The 22,450-nt window shown below is 42.1% G+C and overlaps 1 protein-coding gene across 1 annotated transcript in view; it reads right to left on the minus strand.

The window, feature by feature from the left end:
- ADAMTS17 (ADAM metallopeptidase with thrombospondin type 1 motif 17) overlaps positions 1–22,450 on the minus strand; it is a 251,846-nt gene that overhangs the window by 147,185 nt on the left and 82,211 nt on the right. The window contains exon 8 of the mRNA XM_077828766.1: positions 16,947–17,052. Within this exon, the coding sequence (XP_077684892.1) occupies positions 16,947–17,052 (106 nt within the window). The remainder of the gene's footprint in view (positions 1–16,946; positions 17,053–22,450) is intronic.

Raw genomic sequence — 22,450 nt, forward strand, 5'->3', positions numbered from 1 at the left:
CTTCTGGCTCTATCAATCTGTTTCTTTACTTCCGCAGGTGGGTATTGTAGTTGTAAGAAAGCTTGACAGAGATCTTGTAGGTGTTTGTCTCTGTCTGAGGGGTTGGAGCAAATGCGGTTGTATCGCAGAGCTTGGCTGTAGACGATGGATCAGAGATGGCAACAATTCTCAACCTGTACTGACTTGAGCTGGATTTGAACCAGCAATCTAGAAGCAGGAGACTCTACATCCCATTATCAAGCCCTGAGCAGTCGAGTCCTGAGTGTATTTCAATATTAGGAATTTTTATTAATGTTTGAAACTGAAGCTATGTCACAGGGAAAATGCTGACTTCTGAACCAGGTTCAATATGTTTAACATTTCACTATAAAATTCTGAAATCTGGCAAGTTACAAGACTCCCAACTAGGTTAGAATAAAGACATGGCAGAGGCAGGTGCTGGTGAGGGGCAGCTCATTAGGCCTGGAAGAATCATGGGAGCTGGGAAAGGCAATGCAAGATGGGGACAACAAGTTAGTGGCTCGGGAAAAGCATGTACCCAAAGTAACTGATGAGAAGTAGAAACAGCTAGAGTGGTAAGAAGAGAGTCCAAGTGAGAGTCAGGCAGAGGAGGTAAAATCTAGGGAGAGCACACGGAGTTAGTGGAGCTGGGATGTAGGTAATGGAAGAACATGAGCAACCTGCTTGCAAGAAAAGCAACCGTTAAGACCACTGAATTAATTAAAAGGTTTTCACCTCCTGTTTCTTACACCTAAGTACAGGCACTTAAATCAAAGGTACCTCATCAATGGAACACATCAGGAGGTGCCTTGGGGAACCTGGAGGGAACTGACACCTATTTAAATCTTATTAATTAGCAGCAAAGAGCCATTTTGTATGTATGGGATCTGCGACCAAGGTCTCCAAGAGAAGTGGTCGAGCTTTTGTTGTTTTTTTAATCAAGAGAGACACCATCCTAAGGGAGCCATGACTACTGACACTTGTTTTCCTAACCAAGTTTACGTCACTCTGCAATAATGAAGCAACCAGACATTTTATATGGTTATCTACTCAAACAACCAAGAAGTCAGCAACAGAGAGTGAGAACACACACATGCCTATGGTGAATTGCAGCATGGAAAGCCGTAGTTTATTCAGCTGCATGACAGATCCTGCCCTTCATTATATGTTTTTCATTTCAAAAGAATGAGGTCTTTTGCCATGGAAGCTGGAAGGCAGCATGTACAGCTTGTGATGCAAAAGCCTGATATAGCACTCACTGGGGCCAGGCCTGGTAGGCACTCTACAGAGTTGCCAAAAATACTCCCTGCTCTTCCAGTCCTGGGTCTCTCTCTGCTAGCGCCTGATTCAAATCCTATCAAAGCCTAGGGCTGGCTGTCAATCACGAAGGGCTGCTGACTCAGCACAATGAAAGAGGATGGCCACACTGGATGCATTTCTTACACTGACCCACCAAGGTGAAAGCTGATTGCGCTGGCCCAAACCAAACTTAAGCAAGCTGTCTCTCCCCGCCTCACCCCCCCCCCCTTTTTTTTTTTTTTTTTGCGCTTACAAGCATGCAGAATATGTATTTTTTTCAACCCAAAAGAGCTTGCCTGCCAGGTGTGTGCTCCCACATTCTGCTAAGTCTAGTTGTAATCCACCAAACATACTCTAGGCCCAGTCTCCAGGAACAAAACTGCTTCAGCTGGAGATATCTGCAAGGACAGTGTAAAAGTTTCAATTACATCCACGTCACAGTCACTTTCTGTGTGGATCAGTCTCACTCCCTTCTCCTTAAGGGCACTTTGTACCTAGTAATTGCTCCTTCTGCCTCCCAGCTCCTTATTTTCTTGGGACTGTTCATACTGGAGCAGCTGGGAAAAATAATTTATAATCCTGGAGTCATTCGGCTTTGGCTGCTCAGAAACTATTTAAAAACTCAGCGCACAGAGTCATCACCCAGTCTCCTTTGCTTGTTCTGCATGGAGAGGCTTGATATCAAACAGAAACACTGCAGACTATGGCTTGGTATCAAAGCAATTTGGAAATGATGTGTTCAGACCAATCCACAAATGGAATTCTTCGGGTGGGGGGTGTCTGTTTGCCTATAAACCTCAGAGCTAATGATTCCAAATTTGCTTTTAATATTGTCTAGAAATTCTATATGAAAAAAGTAATAAGCAACTTGAAAAGAGATACCTCTGCTTCAAAAAAACCTTTGGCTTGAACATCTTACTATGAAGACAAATTACAGTGAAACAAAAAAGGTCTGTTATCTTCAGAACCAGATACCTCTTAGAGGGCCTTCAGCTGACGAGTGAGGTTTGCATGTCATTTAGCTGATGACAGCTTTCTGGAAACGGTACAGGTGTGTTTTTCAATAAATGGTGAATGTGTTTCTGATCACGATATTCACATTTACTGCATGCAGTAATAATGTGTGTTGCAAAACAAAGTGGTGTAAGGCTGTTTCAGTAAACAGAGTAAAGATTTCAGGTAGGGCTGTCGATTATTCGCAGTTAACTTACGCGATTAACTCAAAAATTAATCACAATTAATCACAGTTTTAATCGCACTGTTAAACAACAGAATACCAAATGAAATTTATTAAATATTTTGGATGTTTTCCTACATTTTCAAATATATTCATTTCAATGACAAAAATAATATAAAGTGAGCACTGTGTACAGACTGTACACATTTTTATTACAAATATTTGCACTGTAAAAATGAGAAACAAAAGAAATTCACCTCATACAAGACCGTAATGCCATCCCTTTATCATGAAAGTGCAACTTACAAATGTAGATTTTTTTTGTTACTTAACTGCACTCAGAACAAATCAATGTAAAACGTTAGAACCCACAAGTCCACTCAGTCCTACTTCTTGTTCAGCCAATCACTAAGACTAAGAAGTTTGTTTACATTTATGGGAGATAATGCTGCTGGCTTCTTATTTACGTCACCTGAAAGCGAGAACGGGCGTTTGCATGGCACTTTTGTAGCTGGCATTGCAAGGTATTTACATGCCAGATATGCTAAACATTCGTATGCCCCTTCATGCTTCGGCCACCATTCCAGAGGACATGCTTCCATGCTGATGACACTTGTTAAAAAAAATAGTGCATTAATTAAATTTGTGACTGAACTCCTTGGGGGAGAATGGTATGTCTCCTGCTCTGTTTTATCCGCATTCTGCCATATATTTCATGTTCTAGCAGTCTTGGATGATGACCCAGCACATGTTGTTCATTTCAAGAACACTTTCACTGCAGATTTGACAAAATGCAAAGAAGGTACCAATGTGAGATTTCTACGTCACTCGACCCAAGGTTTAAGAAACTGAAGTGCCTTCCAAAATCTGAGAGGGATGAGGTGTGGAGCATGCTTTCAGAAGTCTTAAAAGAGCAATGCTCCAATTCAGAAACTGAAGAACCTGAACTACCAAAAAAGAAAATCAACTTTCTGCAGGTAGCATTTGACTTAGATGATGGAAGAGAACATGCGTTGGCCTGCATTGCTTTGGATCGCTATTGAGCGGAACCCCTCGTTAGCATGGACTCCTGTCCTCTAGAATGGTGGTTGAAGTATGAAGGGACAAATGAATCTTTAGCGCATCTCGCATGTAAATCTCGCATCTCGCCGGCTACAACAGTGCTATGCAAACATCTGTTCTCACTTTCAGGTGACATTGTAAACAAGAAGCAGGCAGCATTATCTCCTGCAAATGTAAACAAACTTGTTTGTCTGAGCAACTGGCTGAACAAGAAATAGGACTGAATGGATGTGTAGGCTCTAAAGTTTTACATTGTTTTGTTTTTGAATACAGGTTTGTTTTTTTACATAATCCTACATTTCACAGTAAAGAGATTGTATTACAGTACTTGTATGAGGTGAATTGAAAAATACTATTTCCTTTGTTTCTTTATAGCAAATATTTGAAATAAAAAAATATAAAGTGAGCACTTTACACTTCGTGTTCTGTGTTGTAACTGAAATCAATATATTTGAAAATGTAGAAAACGTTCAAAAATATTTAAATAAACGGTATTCTATTATTGTTTAACAGTGCAATTAATCATGTTTAATTTTTTTAAACGCTTGCCAGCCCTAATTTCAGGACCTGCTGAAGGGCATGTTCATCTGTGGCAGCTGAGGTGAATTTCTGCACAAACAGCAGCATATATTGCCATATTTTCAAAAAGGCGGTCTTCCTTTGGTGGGAGCAATTTGCACCTGCCAAATTTGCATGCGTGTTTGACTTAAGGGGGCCTATCTGGCGTTAGAGGAGCAGGGAATCAGATGTGTATCTGCAATTCATTTTGTGGGTGTAAAAATACAGGTAAAATTTTGCAGGTAAAAAATGCACCTCCAAAAGCATTTTTGAGAATTTACCCTTGAGTGAGTGACTGTGAAAGAAAGAGAACGAAAATGTGAGAGAGAGGTATAATATAGCTTCTGATGCCCAGTCTTGACCATGGGTGCTCAAAAAACAGCAAATGGGAATTTATGAGATATGTACTGATTTAAGTATCCAGGCAGGATATGAACAGCCTGTTAAGGTGCTTATATTTGAAAATTAGACTCTCCGTGTATATTTTTAAAACACCAAATTGGGGTGATTTGCTGTACAGGTCAAATCCATCCCTGATGATCACAACGGAGTTAACAACAGGGATGAATTTTGTCTTGTGTGTTCAAACCTGCCCCAACTTACACACCAGGCAGCTCCACTGAAGCTAAGGGAGTGTGGGGAGTGTAAATCTGAGCTCAATTTGTCTATTTAAAGTACTTGTTGTGTTTTGTATAGAAAAACTCATTTTCCAACCATGCACTTTTAAAGACACAAGCCTAAATTAGACTGGACAGCTTTCTGCGGGGAACAATCCAACCCAGGGGTCTTTTCCAACTGTAACATCTATAATTCATATGAACATCAAAAACAATAGCTTACAAAACCTGCACTTTCATCAACTAATCCTGGAGTGAATCTGGCAAATCACAGCACACAGGAAGTAAGTCGGGGCTGACAGGTAGTTGCTGTTCACTGGAGACAATCTCGTCTGTATAAGCATGCATCTAGCAGAGAAGCTGCTGCTGAAAAACAGTCTAGGGGTCTGTAGAAGCCGGAGCTGAAATCAGTGGCAGCTGGCTTGGGGGAAAAAAATAATATGAGAGGTTGGATATTTGACATTTTTAAAGAGGGAATGTGGGTGAAATCAGGACCTACGGTGAGTTTCTGGAGCAGGGAGGGGAGGCCCAAATATGCTGACTACATCGATTTCTGTATTTGTTAACCTGGAAGGAGGGGAGGATTCTGCAGATACGAAAGGGGCAGTGAGGACAGGTGATGATGGTCAGCAATTTCTTCGTTTTAACTAATGATGGACCAAAACCAGAGCCTTGGATTCAATTTTTTTCCCTTGGAAGCAGGGACTCAAACTCCATTGACAAACCCACTCCTATGGTTTTGTTCCTGAATCAAATCCAATTTCTCAGTTCCAGCTCAGACGTAGGGTCAGATTCTGAAGGAGGGTAAGGTACAATGAGGACAAAGAAAATGTTTTTAACCGTCAAGTAAACCCCTCTTTGCAGAATTCTATCTGCACGTACAGCGTTTGGCCGAAGAGTGGAAGGATAAATGCAGCACAGCCCTGCTTCTTCCCCTGCCAAAATGCAGCCTCTTATCACAGGACAGTAAGTGGAACCACGCTTATAGAAGTTAACTTCTTTACACTAGACCGTCTGCCACCCTGTTACCAGATAGAGGTTCCTTCAAGCAGGATGGGATTTTGGATTAAGCTCGTGTCACAGATTTATGAACCTCAGGCAGGCTTTAAAAGAAACAGAAGCGTGAGCTTGCTCATCAGACAGATTACCACACTTCTGGGCACTTCTATAATTTAAACTGGTACCAGAAAAACTCAGTTGGCCATGCATGCAGCCTGATCTATAACAGAACCCAACTGTTAGGTGAAAAGTAAATACATCAGCTAGACTGTTACCCCTGTACAAAAACAAATGCTTAGTTGGTATATGATGCTAGCAAACCTAATATTTCCTGCGTCAGTGGTGTACCGTGGAGGCTGCATAATTAGTGTTCGTAGAGCGCCTAGGGTTGTGTGTCATTGGGTGTACATGGCCATTACCAGCAAAGCCAATGGTGTATGAAACCAGAGCCCTCACAGCAGGAAGCAGATACAAGCTTTGCCAACTCATTACAGGCCAGCTATTTAACATATCCTTGGCTTACTCAGCAGAATAAGTCTTCAAAAAAGAAAGAGAGAGTTGGCAAAGACACAAAGCTGTTGATTAAACTAATATTTTCTTGGCTGGGTGTCTCTAAATGACTGACTGCTGTGTGCCTATTCATTGCAACTCTACTGTCTTGAAGCATAGCTGTATAAGCTGCTTAAAATAAAGAAGTTTCTGGGACCAGGACAGAATGTCATTTCACTAGGAACTTCGCAGACATGCTTAAGGAAACGCCCTGAGCAGAACTGTGGAAACACTTACCACGGAGTCAAGAATGCAATGCAAAATGGATATTCTTCCCCCCATTTTAGTGAGGTTATATCCTGGGAAAATATTGTAACTAAATAAAAATAGAGACTCTGGGGGGTGGGGGGAAGAGAACGAGTATTTGACTGCCAGGATGCAATACCAAAAATAGTCAGTTCAATTTCTTCACTGGAAAATACCTTGTTACTCCATGCATAGAGCCTGGGGATGAGGGTCAGGAAGTCCTTTAAATTATGAAGCAGCAAAAAAAAAAAAAAAAAAAAAAGGTTTTAACAACATTAACAAATCATGATGGCAGTGGGGGGGGGAAATCTTACACAAAGGAATTCAAAGCTCAAAATGACAGGTTTCAGAGTAATTGCCGTGTTAGTCTGTATTCGCAAAAAGAAAAGGAGTACTTGTGGCACCTTAGAGACTAACCAATTATTTGAGCATAAGATGCTCAAGGGAGGAATATTTGCTGACTCAAAAATAAAATGACCTATTGAACAAATGGGTCCAAACAGAGAGGCTTGTGCGAAGTGGCCAAGTCTTCATCTTCCATCTTATTTGTAGAGCTCTCCGTCGACCAATGACTTTGCCGCTGGCTGGACGGCTCAGAAGATTGGGAGCAGGAGCTAAGGTTCACTTTTTTTGCTAGTGTCAGACTCTTTTATTCAATGTGAACTTCCTTTTCCCTCTTTTTGTTCTGTTTCTCTCGTCTTTCATTTTTTCCTGCCTTCTGCTATAACCGGTGTTTTATACTTTAGAGAGTCCCCTGGAGTTAACATCCGTAGCTCTTTGAAGATGTAAAGCCCAAACAACTGCTTTAATTTCACTGAGGTACCCCATGGTCCTAGCATATCTGTGACCCTAAATAATTACCCATGGTGGCCTTGCCCCACCAAGACAACTTTCTCCTTTCGCTCAAAGCCCTTGTTGCTAGATATTGCCCAGAAGCATTCATTCCCTTTAAGCACCTTCCTTTTTCCCATTCAGTTTCACTCAGCATTTGTACCCTTCTCCAAACTCTACTCAGCTGAATCTCAATAGTATTCTTCTTCTTCTTCTCCTCCTCCTCTTTTCTGATCTCACTTAGCATTAGTTATGAACCTAATACAATCATCAATGGTTCCAATGCTGTTCCCACTGCAGTGCAATTGGGCAGGACACATAAAACACAACTGGACAAAGCACTAATTACACATATACTTTAGGGAACTATTCTGTATGTTTGTATGTATTTAACAGATGACCTAATAGGCAGGTTCTCGAAATTCTATGATCACTGCCCTGACCTGATCGACTCTAGTCACATCCTCTTTGTTTAGCAGAATCTCCACTATTCTTTTCAGCCACACATTCAACGTCATCACTAGTTGCTGATTCCCTGTTACTGAAACAGGTGCCGTTATGCTTCTGAGAAAACCACTTTAATGTCCTCTTCTTTACCAAGCTACCACTTAGGTATATCAACAATTCTAACACAATTATACTATAGATCCCTCAGTGAGAGGGACATACACGGCTGACTTTTTCAGGCTAAAGCTAGCACCTCTTTTCCACCAGAACTGGTTATTTCACAGCTGATTAAACCCTGTTCAGCATGACTAGGACGTACAAAGATATATGATGAAATAGCCAGTGTTTCGTTTTGACTGTTTTGGAGCTGAACTGAAAGGGCAACCTAACTGTGAAAACATGCTTGCAATTATCCATGGCTGAATAATGAATAACTGAAACAAAGAGAAGCATTCCACAATAGATTTACAACAGACATGTCAGAAAATAAAATGAGCAGCTCTGGGGTGGGTATTGTCTGCTGCCAGCATTTCCAACCAACTTTAGGTCCAGTCCTACAACGCTTGAGATCATTGGAAGCAGGTTTGGACCCCCCAAATAGCACAGATTACAGGTACCACAGCATTAGCCATTAGTCTAAGGCTTTGTTTCTGCAAAACATTTAAGCACATGCTTAGCTTTAAGCATGATCTATCTTATGTCTCATTCGTCATACAGTGGTGTATGGGGGTTTGGAAGAAAGGGTGTGGGGAATGAACAATGTGTCTGGAGCTATGTGCTACCCAGATTCACTCCAAAGGGTTTGCACTGCAAAATGAGATCAGGGTCTACATTGTCAACTACAAAACAAAAAAATGCATCACAAGACACCTTGCTTGCTAACAATCCTCCTCGACCATGCTCTATTACCGGAGATTGGCCTGAACCAAAATCACAACTTGTAGCCTCCATAACGTCCATGAAGTCCGGATCCAACTCCTACCTTCATGGCCAGTCCCTCTCCCTAGCACCAGACTGAACTGCTGGAATTGAACCATCCTGGTCTCCTTGGGAGATTTTCCATCTGTTTCCACAGATTTACATCTTGGGACATCTCTGATTCTCCTGAAGTTCAGTCAAAAGTGGGAGCAAACAAATACATCTCACAGTGAGCCCTGAAGGCACAGCCTATATGCTGATAGTTCGCTGCCTCTGGCCATGAACATGTAACCTCGTGACAACAACTTCTCAACTCAATATAAATTGATGGTCAAAATCTCTTAAATATCCCCTCAAAATTATACGGGAGGGACCATTTTAATCTACTTAGTAACCAGGATCCAGTTTCTTAGCAGGAATGGCACTGAGCCAAACTTCTGCCCAAACCTTTAACAAAGATTGAAAAACACGGATCTCACTTTTTCTTCCCAGCCTCTTGAATTTCTGTGATTTCCTGCACTTTCACTGATACCAGAGAGAAAACGTGCCTCTCGTGGCATTGACAGGAGAACATCTCACATTCTCATGTGATTTACTGGACAGTTTGAGAGGCTCCAGCAGGTCTGAAGAAAGTACAACAATTTTGGGTGCTTATCTGATCATTGGGGCCTTTTGAAGTTCACCTGTCCTTATTTCCTCCTACATAACTTCATAAAACATACATGCATAATGTACATACTGGAAGGAGCATGGTCTAGTAGTTAAAACTCATGACAGTCAGGAGAGCTGGGTTCTAACTCCAGCTCGTCTCCTGTCTCATATGCTACCTAAGACAAGTTACTTAATTCTTTTCTCTGCTTCAGTGCCCCCCGAGACCATAATACTTCCCTGCCTCACAGGAGATCCTCAGATGGAAGTGTTATGACATTCTGTTTTGAAGACATACACAAATACCCACCAGCGCTTCTTATAACCGTTAGCACTGCTGAAATGCAACCACAGAGGCCGAGACCATCCCCACACAGCCAAATGCCCCATCAGAGTCACCTGGAGCTATGACTCACTCCTGCAGACCCAGCTAGGAGACGAATGCCCTCACTTTACCTCCAGATTTTCTTTTCATGATTATTATTTCCATTTCTAACCGCACGCTGTGCATGTATTTGGCTTAAACCGCAAATTCCAATCACTATTGAATTTGCAAACTCTTTTTAATTAACTGTGTTTAAAAGGAGACTGGATTTTTCTAGGCATCAAAATCAGAATGAGGAAAGGATTAAAAGAGTAATTTGCACTTCAATAGCACATTTCACCCAAGGGTCTCAGAGCACTCTACAAACATGAATAAAGGAAGCCCCAACCAGAATCATCAGGCAGGTGTTATTCTATCATAGGATTTTCTATAATGCCCATGCCTACAGTACTTAAGCACTGCACATGCAAACAGGATCTCAACGCTCATGTCCCAGATAGGACCTGAGAATAGTAGGTGAAACCTAAGAAGTACTGCTGTATTTTTTTTCCCCTGTGTCATGGGCTCTCTCTATTTCTTTCAGGAGATGGTTGCAGAGACAAAACTTTATCAAACAGTCTGGTTTTGCAGCATGCTCTGAAAATGAGTCCACTTAGACTTTGGAACAGTCTAATCTCCTCTTGTACTTTAGTCCCACAGATGAACTCCTTCAACCAACAATGTTATATTTCCACTTCTCACAAGCACTGACCTGAGCTTTGTTAATTGTATTAGCCTACAAAAATACAGCTGTCTTGGTGGGTCAGCAATGGAGACAAATGGTTGCCAATGGGACCCGATTTGTTGATGCCTTTGAAAACCAGGCCCAGGGCCGTCAGTTGGCATCATAAGGGAACTGGAAGTCAGTGGATGATGTGCTCCATTTTACAGATGAGGAAGCTGAGGTGGAGAGATGAAACGTGGCCAGGGTGTCACACAAGTGCATGGCAGAGCTGAGAGTAGAAACCAGATGCTCTGGCTCCCTGATCTATGTTCTAACCTTTTGGACATACCACCTTTAATCAGAGAGAGAGAGAGAGAGAGGCGGCCTCCTGGACCCTACTCCATTGTCCTAGTCCTCTCTACTTGGATGGTAACTTGACTATGTCACACCCCTCCTGTACTGAATCCCTCCACTGGCTCCTGCATAAGTCTGCCCTTCTCTACTTACCCAAACGCATCTCTTTTCACATCAGCCTCCACCCCTTTGTTGTACCAGTGATGCCACCTTCGGCAACCCTATTTGTCTACTTTTTATATCTCTGTGCATTTTTCCAAAATTAGGACTCACGAATATTAAGGCTATGAAGTCAAGCACTCGAAAGACAGGAAATGCATATTTACGGTTGCCTGTGCCGCCTTCTGTGAATGCAGGATGATCATCTTTAATTACGTGTTCACACACACTATCTTTCCCACACAACCCCTGCCTCATTCAATGCACAGCACAGATGCATAAGAGGGAAGAATTAAGGTAGCACGGGCAACCTTGGGACTGGCATGACCTATCTTTTGATTGCTTGACTTTGCAACCTTATTAATGTTGTTTTGATGATGTTTTTTGGTCTGTAATGATAACTAAATCGGCTAACTGATTGCTTTCTGCAAATTAATTCACATACTTTTACAATAACAATGGGATCACTATGGAAGAATCATTCCACATAAATTCACGTCAGTGCTGAGGTCTTTGCCAGATAGCTGTGGGACTAACTCATGCCGCCACTGAATTTTAACAAGAACATTTGCAAGGCCTGTCTTTCTTCCCCTGGATTGATCTTGCTGTCAGCACCATAAAATGCTTTGGGGCTCCGCTGGTAGGTCAGTGCCTTGCTTGTGCTTTTCAAAGTCAGCTCTATAGGAATGCATGAAGGAAGCTCTACTTCGGCTATCATTACAATGCAGAGAGGCAGAAGAGTAAGGGAAGGTAATGAAAGGAAAACAAGCCCAAGGTGGAGCTGTTCTAAATAAAGGGGTTAATGTTTAAAGTCAGCCGGGATGGTGGAACAGTGCTTGAATATAAAATGATACTCCCTGCCTTAGTCAGGGAGCTGGTGTATTTTAGGTCAGGCTGTAACTGTGCTGCGGCAGAGAATGAGGAAGGGATTTTTTTCTTTAAATTCAAGAAAGGCCTTCCCAGCTTCCAATGTTCCGCATCCTAAATTTCATAATCTTAGGATAAATCTCAGAGGATTAGCAGCAAAGGTTCCAAAATCATCATGACGACATTTCCGGAAATGCTCTTGCTACTCTACACGGTTCTTTGGCTGGCTGCAAAGCAACCACTCAGTGCTGTTTGGAGTCACAAAACCACTACATTTAAGGAAAAATACATGGCCTTACACCAGCCTATTGTCCACTCCGGCAGAGATATCTGAATATTCCAATCTGGCTCCTATTTACTCTGGCCTGTCCCCAGGTTCCATATTAAATTTTTAATTTGTAATATATATTACAGGCAAATCTCCATACTTCACACATCCGGGTAATTGCTTTTTCGACTTCCCGTTCTGGGGATTGGGAAGTTTGCTTGTATGCCTACATCGTACTGCCTCAGATGTGCAAATACAAGCTGCTTTGGGATGTAATGCTGTACAGATCTTGGAGTAGCTCATGACAAATCCTCCCTCCCACTTCTCCCCTCCAGGCCTGCAAGTGTTTTGACATCCTTGCCAACTCCTATTTTTATATGGCCATTTTCATGACAAGATCTTCCTGCTGGATGCTGTGCTAGATGTATTGGGCCAATATTTTACTTTACAAGTCTATCAGCTTACATACCAGCCTACAAATGGAACATTCACTGAAGACCCTCTATGAACACAGCACCCTTGAAAGAATGCCTGCCTCTTGATACTCACTATACAGGCTATACTTACAAGTACCCAACAGGTACAACAAGTACCTGCATTTAACCAGGCGACATGAACTAGCAGGAGTTTCTAAAGCAATAATCACATTGACTCCGTGACAGAGACCTGCCATGCCTTACATACTCTCTCCCCCAGCTCCACATGCATGATGGTTCCGAATAAAATGCTGTTTGGTTTGGCCTACATCGGCTTTTTACCTCTTGCTTGTTTTCACCCTCATCTGTTTCAGCTTTGAGTCCGAGACCAGGTGGTGTCCACTCTGCTGGCAACAGACTGCATTCAGCCTACTGCTGTTGATTTCTCTTCATTTTCTCAAGGGCGTTTGACACTTTATGGCCTCCAGCCAGACCACCTCAGGCTGTCACCTCACAACCGAGGCAGCGCTGGGCTCAGCTAATGCTTGACTAGGAGACATCCCCACATTCCCGCCAGGAAGCCTCAGGCTGCTACAGGGAGCAGCGTTGGTGACAGCGCTGGCCTGGAAAGAACATGGCTGCAGCCCACACAATTTGCAGGGGGGGACTAAGGAACAGAAATGAGAATCTCAGCTTTTATTTAAAAACAAACGAATAAACTTTCCAGAGTTTTTCCTTGCAAAAAGCCTTGAAAATAGTAAAAAGAGCAGTGCTAAACAGCCCGGGGCCCAAGTCTCCTTAAGCAACCTTTTCCACAAGCTCCCCCATTGTGGACACTCCAGTTTACAGTTTAACTCTTTGAGGACAAGCAACAGCGTCAGCAAGGAACAGCACATACAGTAGAACCTCAGAGTTACAAATGCCTCGGGAATGGAGGTTGTTCGTAATGCTGAACAAAACATAACAGTTGTTTCTTCAAAAGTTTACAACTGAACATGGACTTCATACAGCTTGGAACTTTACTATGCAGAAGGAAAATGCTGCTTTTAACCATCTTAATTTAAATGAAACAAGCACAGAAAGTTTCCTTACCTGGTCAAATCTTTTTTTTTTTTTTTTTTGTTAAGCTTTCCCTTTATTTGTTTTAGTAGTTTACATTTAAACACAGCACGGTACTGTATTTGCCTTTTTTCCCCTCTCTTTTTTCTTTCTGATGCTGCCTGATTGTGTACTTCCGGTTCCAAATGAGATGTGTGATTGACTGGTCAGTTTGTAACTCTGGCGTTCATAATTTTGAGGTTCTAGTATACCTACACTTTACTCTGAGACAACACAGGCAATACACAGAGCTACTGAAAAACAACAAAACCATGCACCCACACCCCTTTGGGATGTGAACAGTGTCACAGAATCATAGAATATCAGGGTTGGAAGGGACCTCAGGAGGTCATCTAGTCCAATCCCCTGCTCAAAGCAGGACCAATCCCCAACTAAATCATTCCAGCCAGGGCTTTGTCAACTTCAAAGGAAGGAGATTCCACCACCTCTCTAGGTAACCCATTCCAGTGCTTCACCACCCTCCTAGTGAAAAAGTTTTTCCTAATATCCAACATAAATCTCCCCCCACTGCAACTTGAGACCATTACACCTTGTTCTGTCATCAGCTACCACTGAGAACAGTATAGATCCAGCCTCTTTGGAACCCGCTTTAAGTAGTTGAAAGCAGCTATCAAATCCCCCGTCATTCTCCTCCTCTGCAGACTAAATAATGTCTCTTCAGGGTCCTAGAACCCTCTTCTCTACCTTCTCCCCCTGGTCTGTCTTGCCTGTTTCTGGTCCCTTTTCTCTCTAACATGGCTGGTGAGAGAATCCTCCTTTTATAAAGTTGCAATCCCTTGTGTCAGGTGATGCTTCTGGTCAGCCTCAAAGCGTCCCCCAATAAGAGATCAAGGTCTGCTCTCAGGTGATTTGTTGGTTGGTTACTGGCTCACCGGAAAGGAATCTCACTGTCCAAGGATGCTTGCATTTGAATAGGAGACCCTCCAAGTTAATGACCTTTGATCGCTTTGCATTGTTCACCCTCTGTTGGAATTGCAGTACAAAATGAAGGCAAAAAGATCACAGGGAAGAGACCGTACAGTGTTACAGTCAAAATGGTGCTCACAAAACAAAATGGGCTTAGTAATTTGATATACATACATATATGAATCGTCACACCATGTATTTACATGGAATAATTTTTTACAAGGCATTATTAGTAGGAACCTGGGTAAACACAAGGGGTGGGCCATTTGCTCCCCTTTTCACATAGCCGGACTTCCTACAGTCCTAGTATCCTCTCCTTCTGGTCATGACCCATTGCAAAATGAGTGCTGAATTTCCCTTAATAAATTAACCTGGTGGGTAACATTATCAGGCTTCAACCCAGTTTAACAGCTTGGCATGTGGTTTAAATAAAAGAAAACCTAACGTTCTTCATTTCTCCGGCTAAAACTACCCTCGGTTTGGCTCAGGTGCCTTTGGAGGGTGAATAAGAGGTTCATTTATTCTTGTCATTGTCCACACAATTCCATTAAACAATTATATACAGTAGAACAGGATTGGCCAGAATCTTAACGGGATTTACTGGCTTTAGCTTAGCTACCAAATATCTGTTATTGTAGGTAATGAATATTCAACAGGAACATAAAAAGTTGGAGGCTATAAGCATTCGGTCAAGAATTTCTGAACACATTCTTCCTAAAGGACACAATAGTGGGATTTGATCAAGACACTCCTGCCATTTAGGAGAGCGGCTAGCTGCAGAAATGTTTGATCCTAAACACTATACAGGGTAATTGAGACTCAATGCAATCATTTTGATTTTAATGGAAGGGAAGAAAAGGTTCACAGCCCACACACATTCAAGTGAACCTTAATTTGGTAGGCAGTGAATGTTGATAACCTGCTTTGGGTTAAACCCAGTTTAAACTGAGAGTGTGGAAATCTGAACAAATTACAATTCCATTATCAAAGGGAAGAGCTGAATGAATAGTTCATACAAAGGACTTATCCAGTGACGTTCGCCTCTTATCCTGCATATGGAACACCACAAGCAGCTTGGGATTTTGCTAGTTGAAAGTCTGACAGATTATGTTTTGCAAATCTTGGTTTAACTATGAATTGATCAAGTTCCTTACGACTATCCCAGAGTCAGCGTTCAAGGTGTGTCAGTTGTGACTGATCTGATAAATCAAATATTATTTCTGTCCCAATTAGAATCATAGAATCATAGAATCATAGAATATCAGGGTTGGAAGGGACCCCTGAAGGTCATCTAGTCCAACCCCCTGCTCGAAGCAGGACCAATTCCCAGTTAAATCATCCCAGCCAGGGCTTTGTCAAGCCTGACCTTAAAAACTTGCAAGGAAGGAAGTTGAACAAGTGTGCAAGCACCTCCTACCTATTCAAATCTAAAATTCAATTTCACATCTGATTCTGAAATTTGACTGCAGTGAATAGTCAACTTGAGTGCCTAAATGACTGCAAAAAAAATTAACACGGAAAGGTGTAACCACCACCTGGACTGAAACACACCTGAACTTTGATGGAAATTTGGATCTGGATGTGAACCTCACAGCTGACTCTCCTGTTGGAACCAATTAAAACTAGATCTGAATACTCCTATATTTTGGAAAAGTGTGGATCTAGATCTGAATTTGGTTGGGCCAACTCTACTTTTCATACATATCTTCCGCCCTACATCTCAACATGTTATATGAAGACTATTTAATAGGAGTAAACCTGGACCTTGTTAAAAATGATACAAGAGACAATCAGCATCACGAGGCAGAGCGCTCGAGAACACAGTCTGGGAAGTCCTAAGTCCTATTCCCAGATCCGTCCTTGGACACAACAGCCAACGTTTTCAAAACTAGGCTCTTGGACGCCTACCTTTAAGTCCATATTTAGGCACCTAAGTAAGTGGACTGAGGAACTGCTGGGTGCTTAGCAACCTTGAAAAGTCAGACTATTGTTTAGGTGCCTAAATATGCACCTGGAAGTCTAACTTTAGGGCAAGACTTTGAAAAATGGGTGTCTATGTATATAAAGGATAAATTCTGCTCTCAGTTACACCAATATAAATATGGAGTAATTCCACTGATTTTAAAGTCCACAGAGTTACTATGGAGTTACACAAGTGTAAATGAGAACAGAATTGGTCCCTAAAAATAATCAATCATCTCAACTAATGAGGTTTCTTTCTACTATTTGCATTAAATATGGTTTTTAGGTATGTGTGAAGAGTCAAACAATAAAGATCTCTCTGCACTGAAATGGCTTCTCAAGAAAGCATCCTAAAAATTAACCAGTTCATCAATTTATCAGCTCCTGAGATGAACTGGAGTTAGGAGATCATAACAGTCACACCAAACCAGTAATTTCACCTGTGAGCATTTAAATCAAGGCAACAACATAAACATGGCATCTGTAAATGGCGGAAACTTAAGAGTCAACTCTTACTTGTGCCCAAGTTCGTGTGCAATGGTAAATGCCAGATTGAGACCATTGTCTTCAGCAAGGACACACTTTCTCTTGGCACTACATACACCTCCCAGGTAAGCGATCCCTGCAAAAAAGGCACAGAGAACATTCCCATCAGTGCTGGCAAAATGTCTCACACTTTCAAAACCCAGAGAAGTCAGCCAGCCATAAAGCAGTAAAACATCGATGCGGTACTGGAGAATAGTACAGCAATTTGTTCACAAACTCATCTGATGATCTTCTTCAGCATCCTCGTTCAGAGTGAAACCTTCCAGCCTATTTTTTCATCACATAGAAACCATTCCAATTAGGCACATTCCCCCTTGCTGGAAAATATATTTAATGATTAGCAGAGACTCAGAAGCCCAGGTGAGCTTCTCTACAGAACCTGTAGCAACTGGCAGGGCACTGCTAGGTGTCCTCAACAGGCTTTTAAGTGGAATTTTCGGTTCACCTACAGTATCCTGTTAGAGAAACACAATTAAACAATACAACCAGAGCTACTTAGAAAGATCTTAACCATTCCCTTTGTTGCCCATTCATTCTCATGCTTACTGATGGGGTCAGAGTCAGGAAAGCTGGCACACTGTATACAATGAAGAACAAAGTTAATGGAGGTGGCAAAAATCTTCTAATGATCTGATGGAATTTAGGATTTGATCCTACAAATGCTTACTCACAGGAGAACTCTCACTAGCTTCTATGGGGCTGCTTGCATGAGTGAGGGTTTATAGGACTGGGTCCCAGTATTGGTTGTAGGGCATTTTTCACCTCTCTGCAATGTGAACTCCCAGTTAGAGCAATGGGATTTTTGTAGAAAGACTGAGGGCTACAGTGGAACATGGCCTGTGTGGTCAAAACTTTTCCTTGGCTACCGCTGCTGAACAAGCAAATCTGAAATCCAATAGAAACATTCCAAGTGTTTGCATGCAAAGCAGGATTTCACAAATAACATGCAGCTAACTAAATGCTGAGGATCAAATTTCCACTTTAATTAGGATCTTGCACAATGCGAGAAAAAAGGGGAAGTGCACAGACCTTCAGTAATTGCATTTTAATTTTTTCAAGGCTTAGATTTTTTTTTTAAACTAGGAGACAAGGGATCTATTTACTTGCAGTTAAGTGCTGCTCCCACACAGAGGTGGCTTGGGGTTCAGCTGCCTTTAATAATTAGAGTAAAACAATAACAGCAGCTGTGCTATAGAAGCAGGACCATATTTTTCCTCAGATCATCAAAGCACACCGTGTCTTAGTTTATCGGGACAGAAATTGTGTAGAACTTTATGATTATGTTTGGAAGGTGTCCCTTCCTATTTTGTATGAGTTTTGACAAGTAATATCGCTATTTATGTGCAAGAGGGTTTTGGATGGAATGGTGAGGTGGGTAACTGACTTAAATGTTTGCATTATTAGTGGGAATGGGGGAGAGAGAACTTATTCAAAATGTGCCGAGTGTAGACCAAGAGATTTCTAGCAGATGCAAAAATAAAATCAGAATAAATTCCTATTTTATTCTTCAAGTATCAGAGGGGTAGCCGTGTTAGTCTGGATCTGTAAAAGCGGCAAAGAGTCCTGTGGCACCTTACAGACTAACAGACGTATTGGAACATGAGCTTTCGTGGATGTATACCCACTTCGTAGTGGAAATTTTCAGAGGCAGGTATAAAAATGCAAGCAAGAATCAGACTAGGGATAACAAGGTTAGTTCAATCAGGGAGGAGGAGGCCCTCTTCTAGCAGATTCTTGTTAATCAATGGCTATAGGACTAGATTCTGGAATCTCTTCTCACATAGAATGGCACTTCATAAGTAATCCCACTGAAATCAATGGGAAAACTTATGGTGCAATGTGCTATTCAAAGTAAGGGAATGAGAATTTACCCCACAGAGCCGATGGTAGAAGAAAACCTCAGAGCATGTAGATGTGTGCAACATATCCCAGGCTTCTAATCTTCCTGAAGGGAGAAATACATAATTCACTATATTTAAGTCCACCACCATGCACTCATATGGCACTGTCTAAACAATAATACACTTACTGATTACAGTCTACTCCTTCTCAGCTGACTTGGAATCAGCCATTTCTGGAAATATTTTCTGCACACAGGAAGGGGCAGTTTGGGAAAATTCTAATTTACTGTAAAACCAACAATGGAAGGTGTGGGATTAAAGATCAGCTGCAAGGCTTCGGGTTAGAGGAAGGGAAAACTGAACAGCTCACAGTCACTGAAGCTGGAGATGGAAAGGATGTATCCGATGAGCCAGGCCACCCTCTGCTAGTGTAGATCTGTGCCTTATACTGTATTTTTGAATGCTTAAATCCTCTCCCAGTATTTGAATAACTCAGTTGGTGCTGAGAAGGAGGCATCCTTCGTCCAGGCTGCTGGGCTGCTCTGAAGCTGCTACTCCAGCAGAAGGGATGCTGTGTCACTGACGGACTGCCAGCCCCACTTTCCATCGGGGCAAGGGACGGGAGGGTCCACAATGGCAGACTTTTGGGGCCCTCTGTACTCCCCTAATAAACATGTGCACGCATACACAGACACACACCTTCCACCTCTCTGTATTGTCCAGGAGTTGCCCTGTAGCTGGGGTGCATGCCATGCAAAAGGTGCACACCCCTTATATGGTCTCCCCCCGTTGACCCACCAGAGAGAAATACAACTGTTCTGTTGCAGGCGGGACCTCTCTAGAATTATCCCCTAACAGTAAGACCCTGCAGAGTTTTCAATCCAGCCCCATTTCTGCCACAATAACTGAAAAGTTGGAAGTTGCACTATGCCCAAAGGTTGGTAAATCAAGGCTCTGGCAGACCAAGGAAGGACCAGAAATTGCCGTGCCAGTAGCCCCCTTTTTGTACCAGCATGGTCAATCATCATACCGGTCCACTGCCAAAGATAGCAGGTAGGATTTCAAAAGGCTCTCATCCTAAAGGCAGTTACTCGGGAATTATGCTAAATAAGGGCTCTGACTCAATGAAGAATTACCATATTGCATCTCTTATAAATCAGCTAAAACTTAATACAGCAGAGTGGGGAAAGCTCAATGCATCACCCTGGGGCAGAGCTCAAATCGTCAGTTGGAGTTACAAAGTTTAACTATCTAGGGTGAAAACCTGACCCCACTGAACTCAATGGCAAAACTCCCACTCATGTCAATGGGCACAGGATTCCACCCCTAGGCTTTAAGAATCTGATCTGAAGTCAGTGGAAAGACTTACTGACTTCAGTGGATTTTGGATCAGGCCTCGTTATCTACAGTGAGAACTAAGAAAATATGTAAGGACACCAAAGAGGAGATTTGATCTTTTACTGGGGTGATAAGATAAATAGAATTAAAGGGTGAGCATGACAATCACCACAACAGCATGGAGGGATGAGGGGTCACCACAGAAAGGATTCTATAAGTTGGCAAGTGGCAAAGAGTCCCTAGAGCTTCATGTGAGTTTGCGCAATACCCTTAATGACCAGGATGTTTTTAAAGATAGAGTCAGTAAGAACAGTTTAGGAAGCATACTTCCTCTTAGCGAGCATACAATTCCTATTACCAGGAACTGCTGTGATGGAACGATATGGCATGACAAAGCCACACAGACTATTCCGTTCCACTCCTGAGAGGTCTTGTCACTGTCCTGCATGGAATAATTCTAGAATATAAACTGACAGCTGGATGATACAGTGCTCGCGGCAATCAGCTGAAATCAAGATACTATAATAAGGAATTTATAAAAAGATGTGGGATGAAATTCAGCTCTTGCTGTAAGCGGATTCTACTCTACTGAAATACACCATCGCTGAATCTGGCCCAGGGTTTTGAGAACATTTCAACAATTGCAAGTACAGTTGAGAGTGAAATGATCAAAGTAATGGAGTTACTTAAAGCCAGGCAATGTTTCGTTCAGATCACTAATCCTGAATCTTCCCCATTAATCTCCCAATTATCCATCCTGAGTAGAAAAATATGTCTCCTCAAATTAGCCAAGTCTTTAAGATAGCATATACCATAACTCCATGGAACAGCTGTTGCATGAGAATATCACGTCTATACCTCAGTGGTCAGACACACAAGCAAGTTTAGATAGTTTTAAATTATTTTTGCTTTACATTCTGATACCACTTGAATTTCACAATGAGGGGCTCATTGCGAGTGTTGCTCTAGAATGGAGTGGGGCAATATTTCCATATTTCAGCGGTTCTCAAACTTCATTGCACCATGATCCCCTTCTGACAACAAAAATTACTACATGACCCCAGGAGCGGGGACCAAAGCCTGAGCCAGCTCGAGCTCCACTGCCCCAAACTGGGGAGCCAAACCGAAGTCCAAGGGCTTCAGCCCCAGATGGTGGGGCTCAGTCTTCAGCTTCAGTCCTGGGCCCCAGCAAGTCTAACGCCAGCGCTGGCAACCCCATTAAAACAGGGTCACCATCCACTTTGGGGTCCTGACCCACAGTTTGAGAACCCCTGCCATATTTGGATGAGGTGGGCTGGTAGAAAAGGCTATAGTTTTTGGCAATAAGTTAGAGAGGATAAATCTCAGTTAAAAAGCTGAACACAATGTAGAGGCCTCAAATGGCAATCCTCCACGAGGCTGGAAGGCTGCTCAGCAATTCTAACCGCCACTGGAAGTGATCGGCAACAGCACTGTAATGTGCTAAAGGCCTCATTATTAGATGGTGGAAAACTAGAGAATTGCCAGTGATTAAGGATACGTAAACACAGATGGCCGAGAGAATAATATGATTCACGTAAAGAGATTAAGTGTTCCCAGTATCCACACGGATTCTATTCGGCCACTATATAATACTGGCAATGACCAACATTCCAAAACTGGGGTGACTTACAGCTACTTCACTATTATTATTATTAATTATGGTTATCACAGTAGTGCCTAGGGACCCACCAAGTTCAGAGTCCTATTGAGGTAGGGACTGTACAAACAAAGTAGCAGACAGCAGAAAATTTGACAGCTAAAAAATCCATAAGAATCTTAAATAAAAGTTTTGGCTTTCAGAGGCTCGGAGCACCTGCAGATTCAAGAGTCTTTCTGGAGCATCAGTATTAGAGCTGTTGGAAAAAATTAAAACTTTTAAAAACGTTGACTCAAAAATTGATTGTAAAAAACACTGAGTAGCTCTATTACCTCGAAATTTAGGAGCACAACTTTAGGTACCCTAGTTTGATAATTTTGACCAATATATTTGAATTCATAGAATTATAGAATATCAGGGTTGGAAGGGACCTCAGGAGGTCATCTAGTCCAACCCCCTGCTCAAAGCAGGACCAATCCCCAATTTTTGCCCCAGATCCCTAAATGGCCCCCTCAAGGATTGAACTCGCAAGCCTGGGTTTAGCAGGCCAATGCTCAAACCACTGAGCTATCCCCCCCCCCCCAATTCAAACTCTTAGTTCAGAATGTAAGTGGTGATGCTATATTGATCCATAAATGAATACAAGAGTTCTTTATTCCATAAACGTATCTGATCCA

This window comes from Eretmochelys imbricata, chromosome 10 (assembly GCF_965152235.1).
Source record: "Eretmochelys imbricata isolate rEreImb1 chromosome 10, rEreImb1.hap1, whole genome shotgun sequence".
Taxonomy (NCBI): Eukaryota; Metazoa; Chordata; order Testudines; family Cheloniidae; genus Eretmochelys; species Eretmochelys imbricata.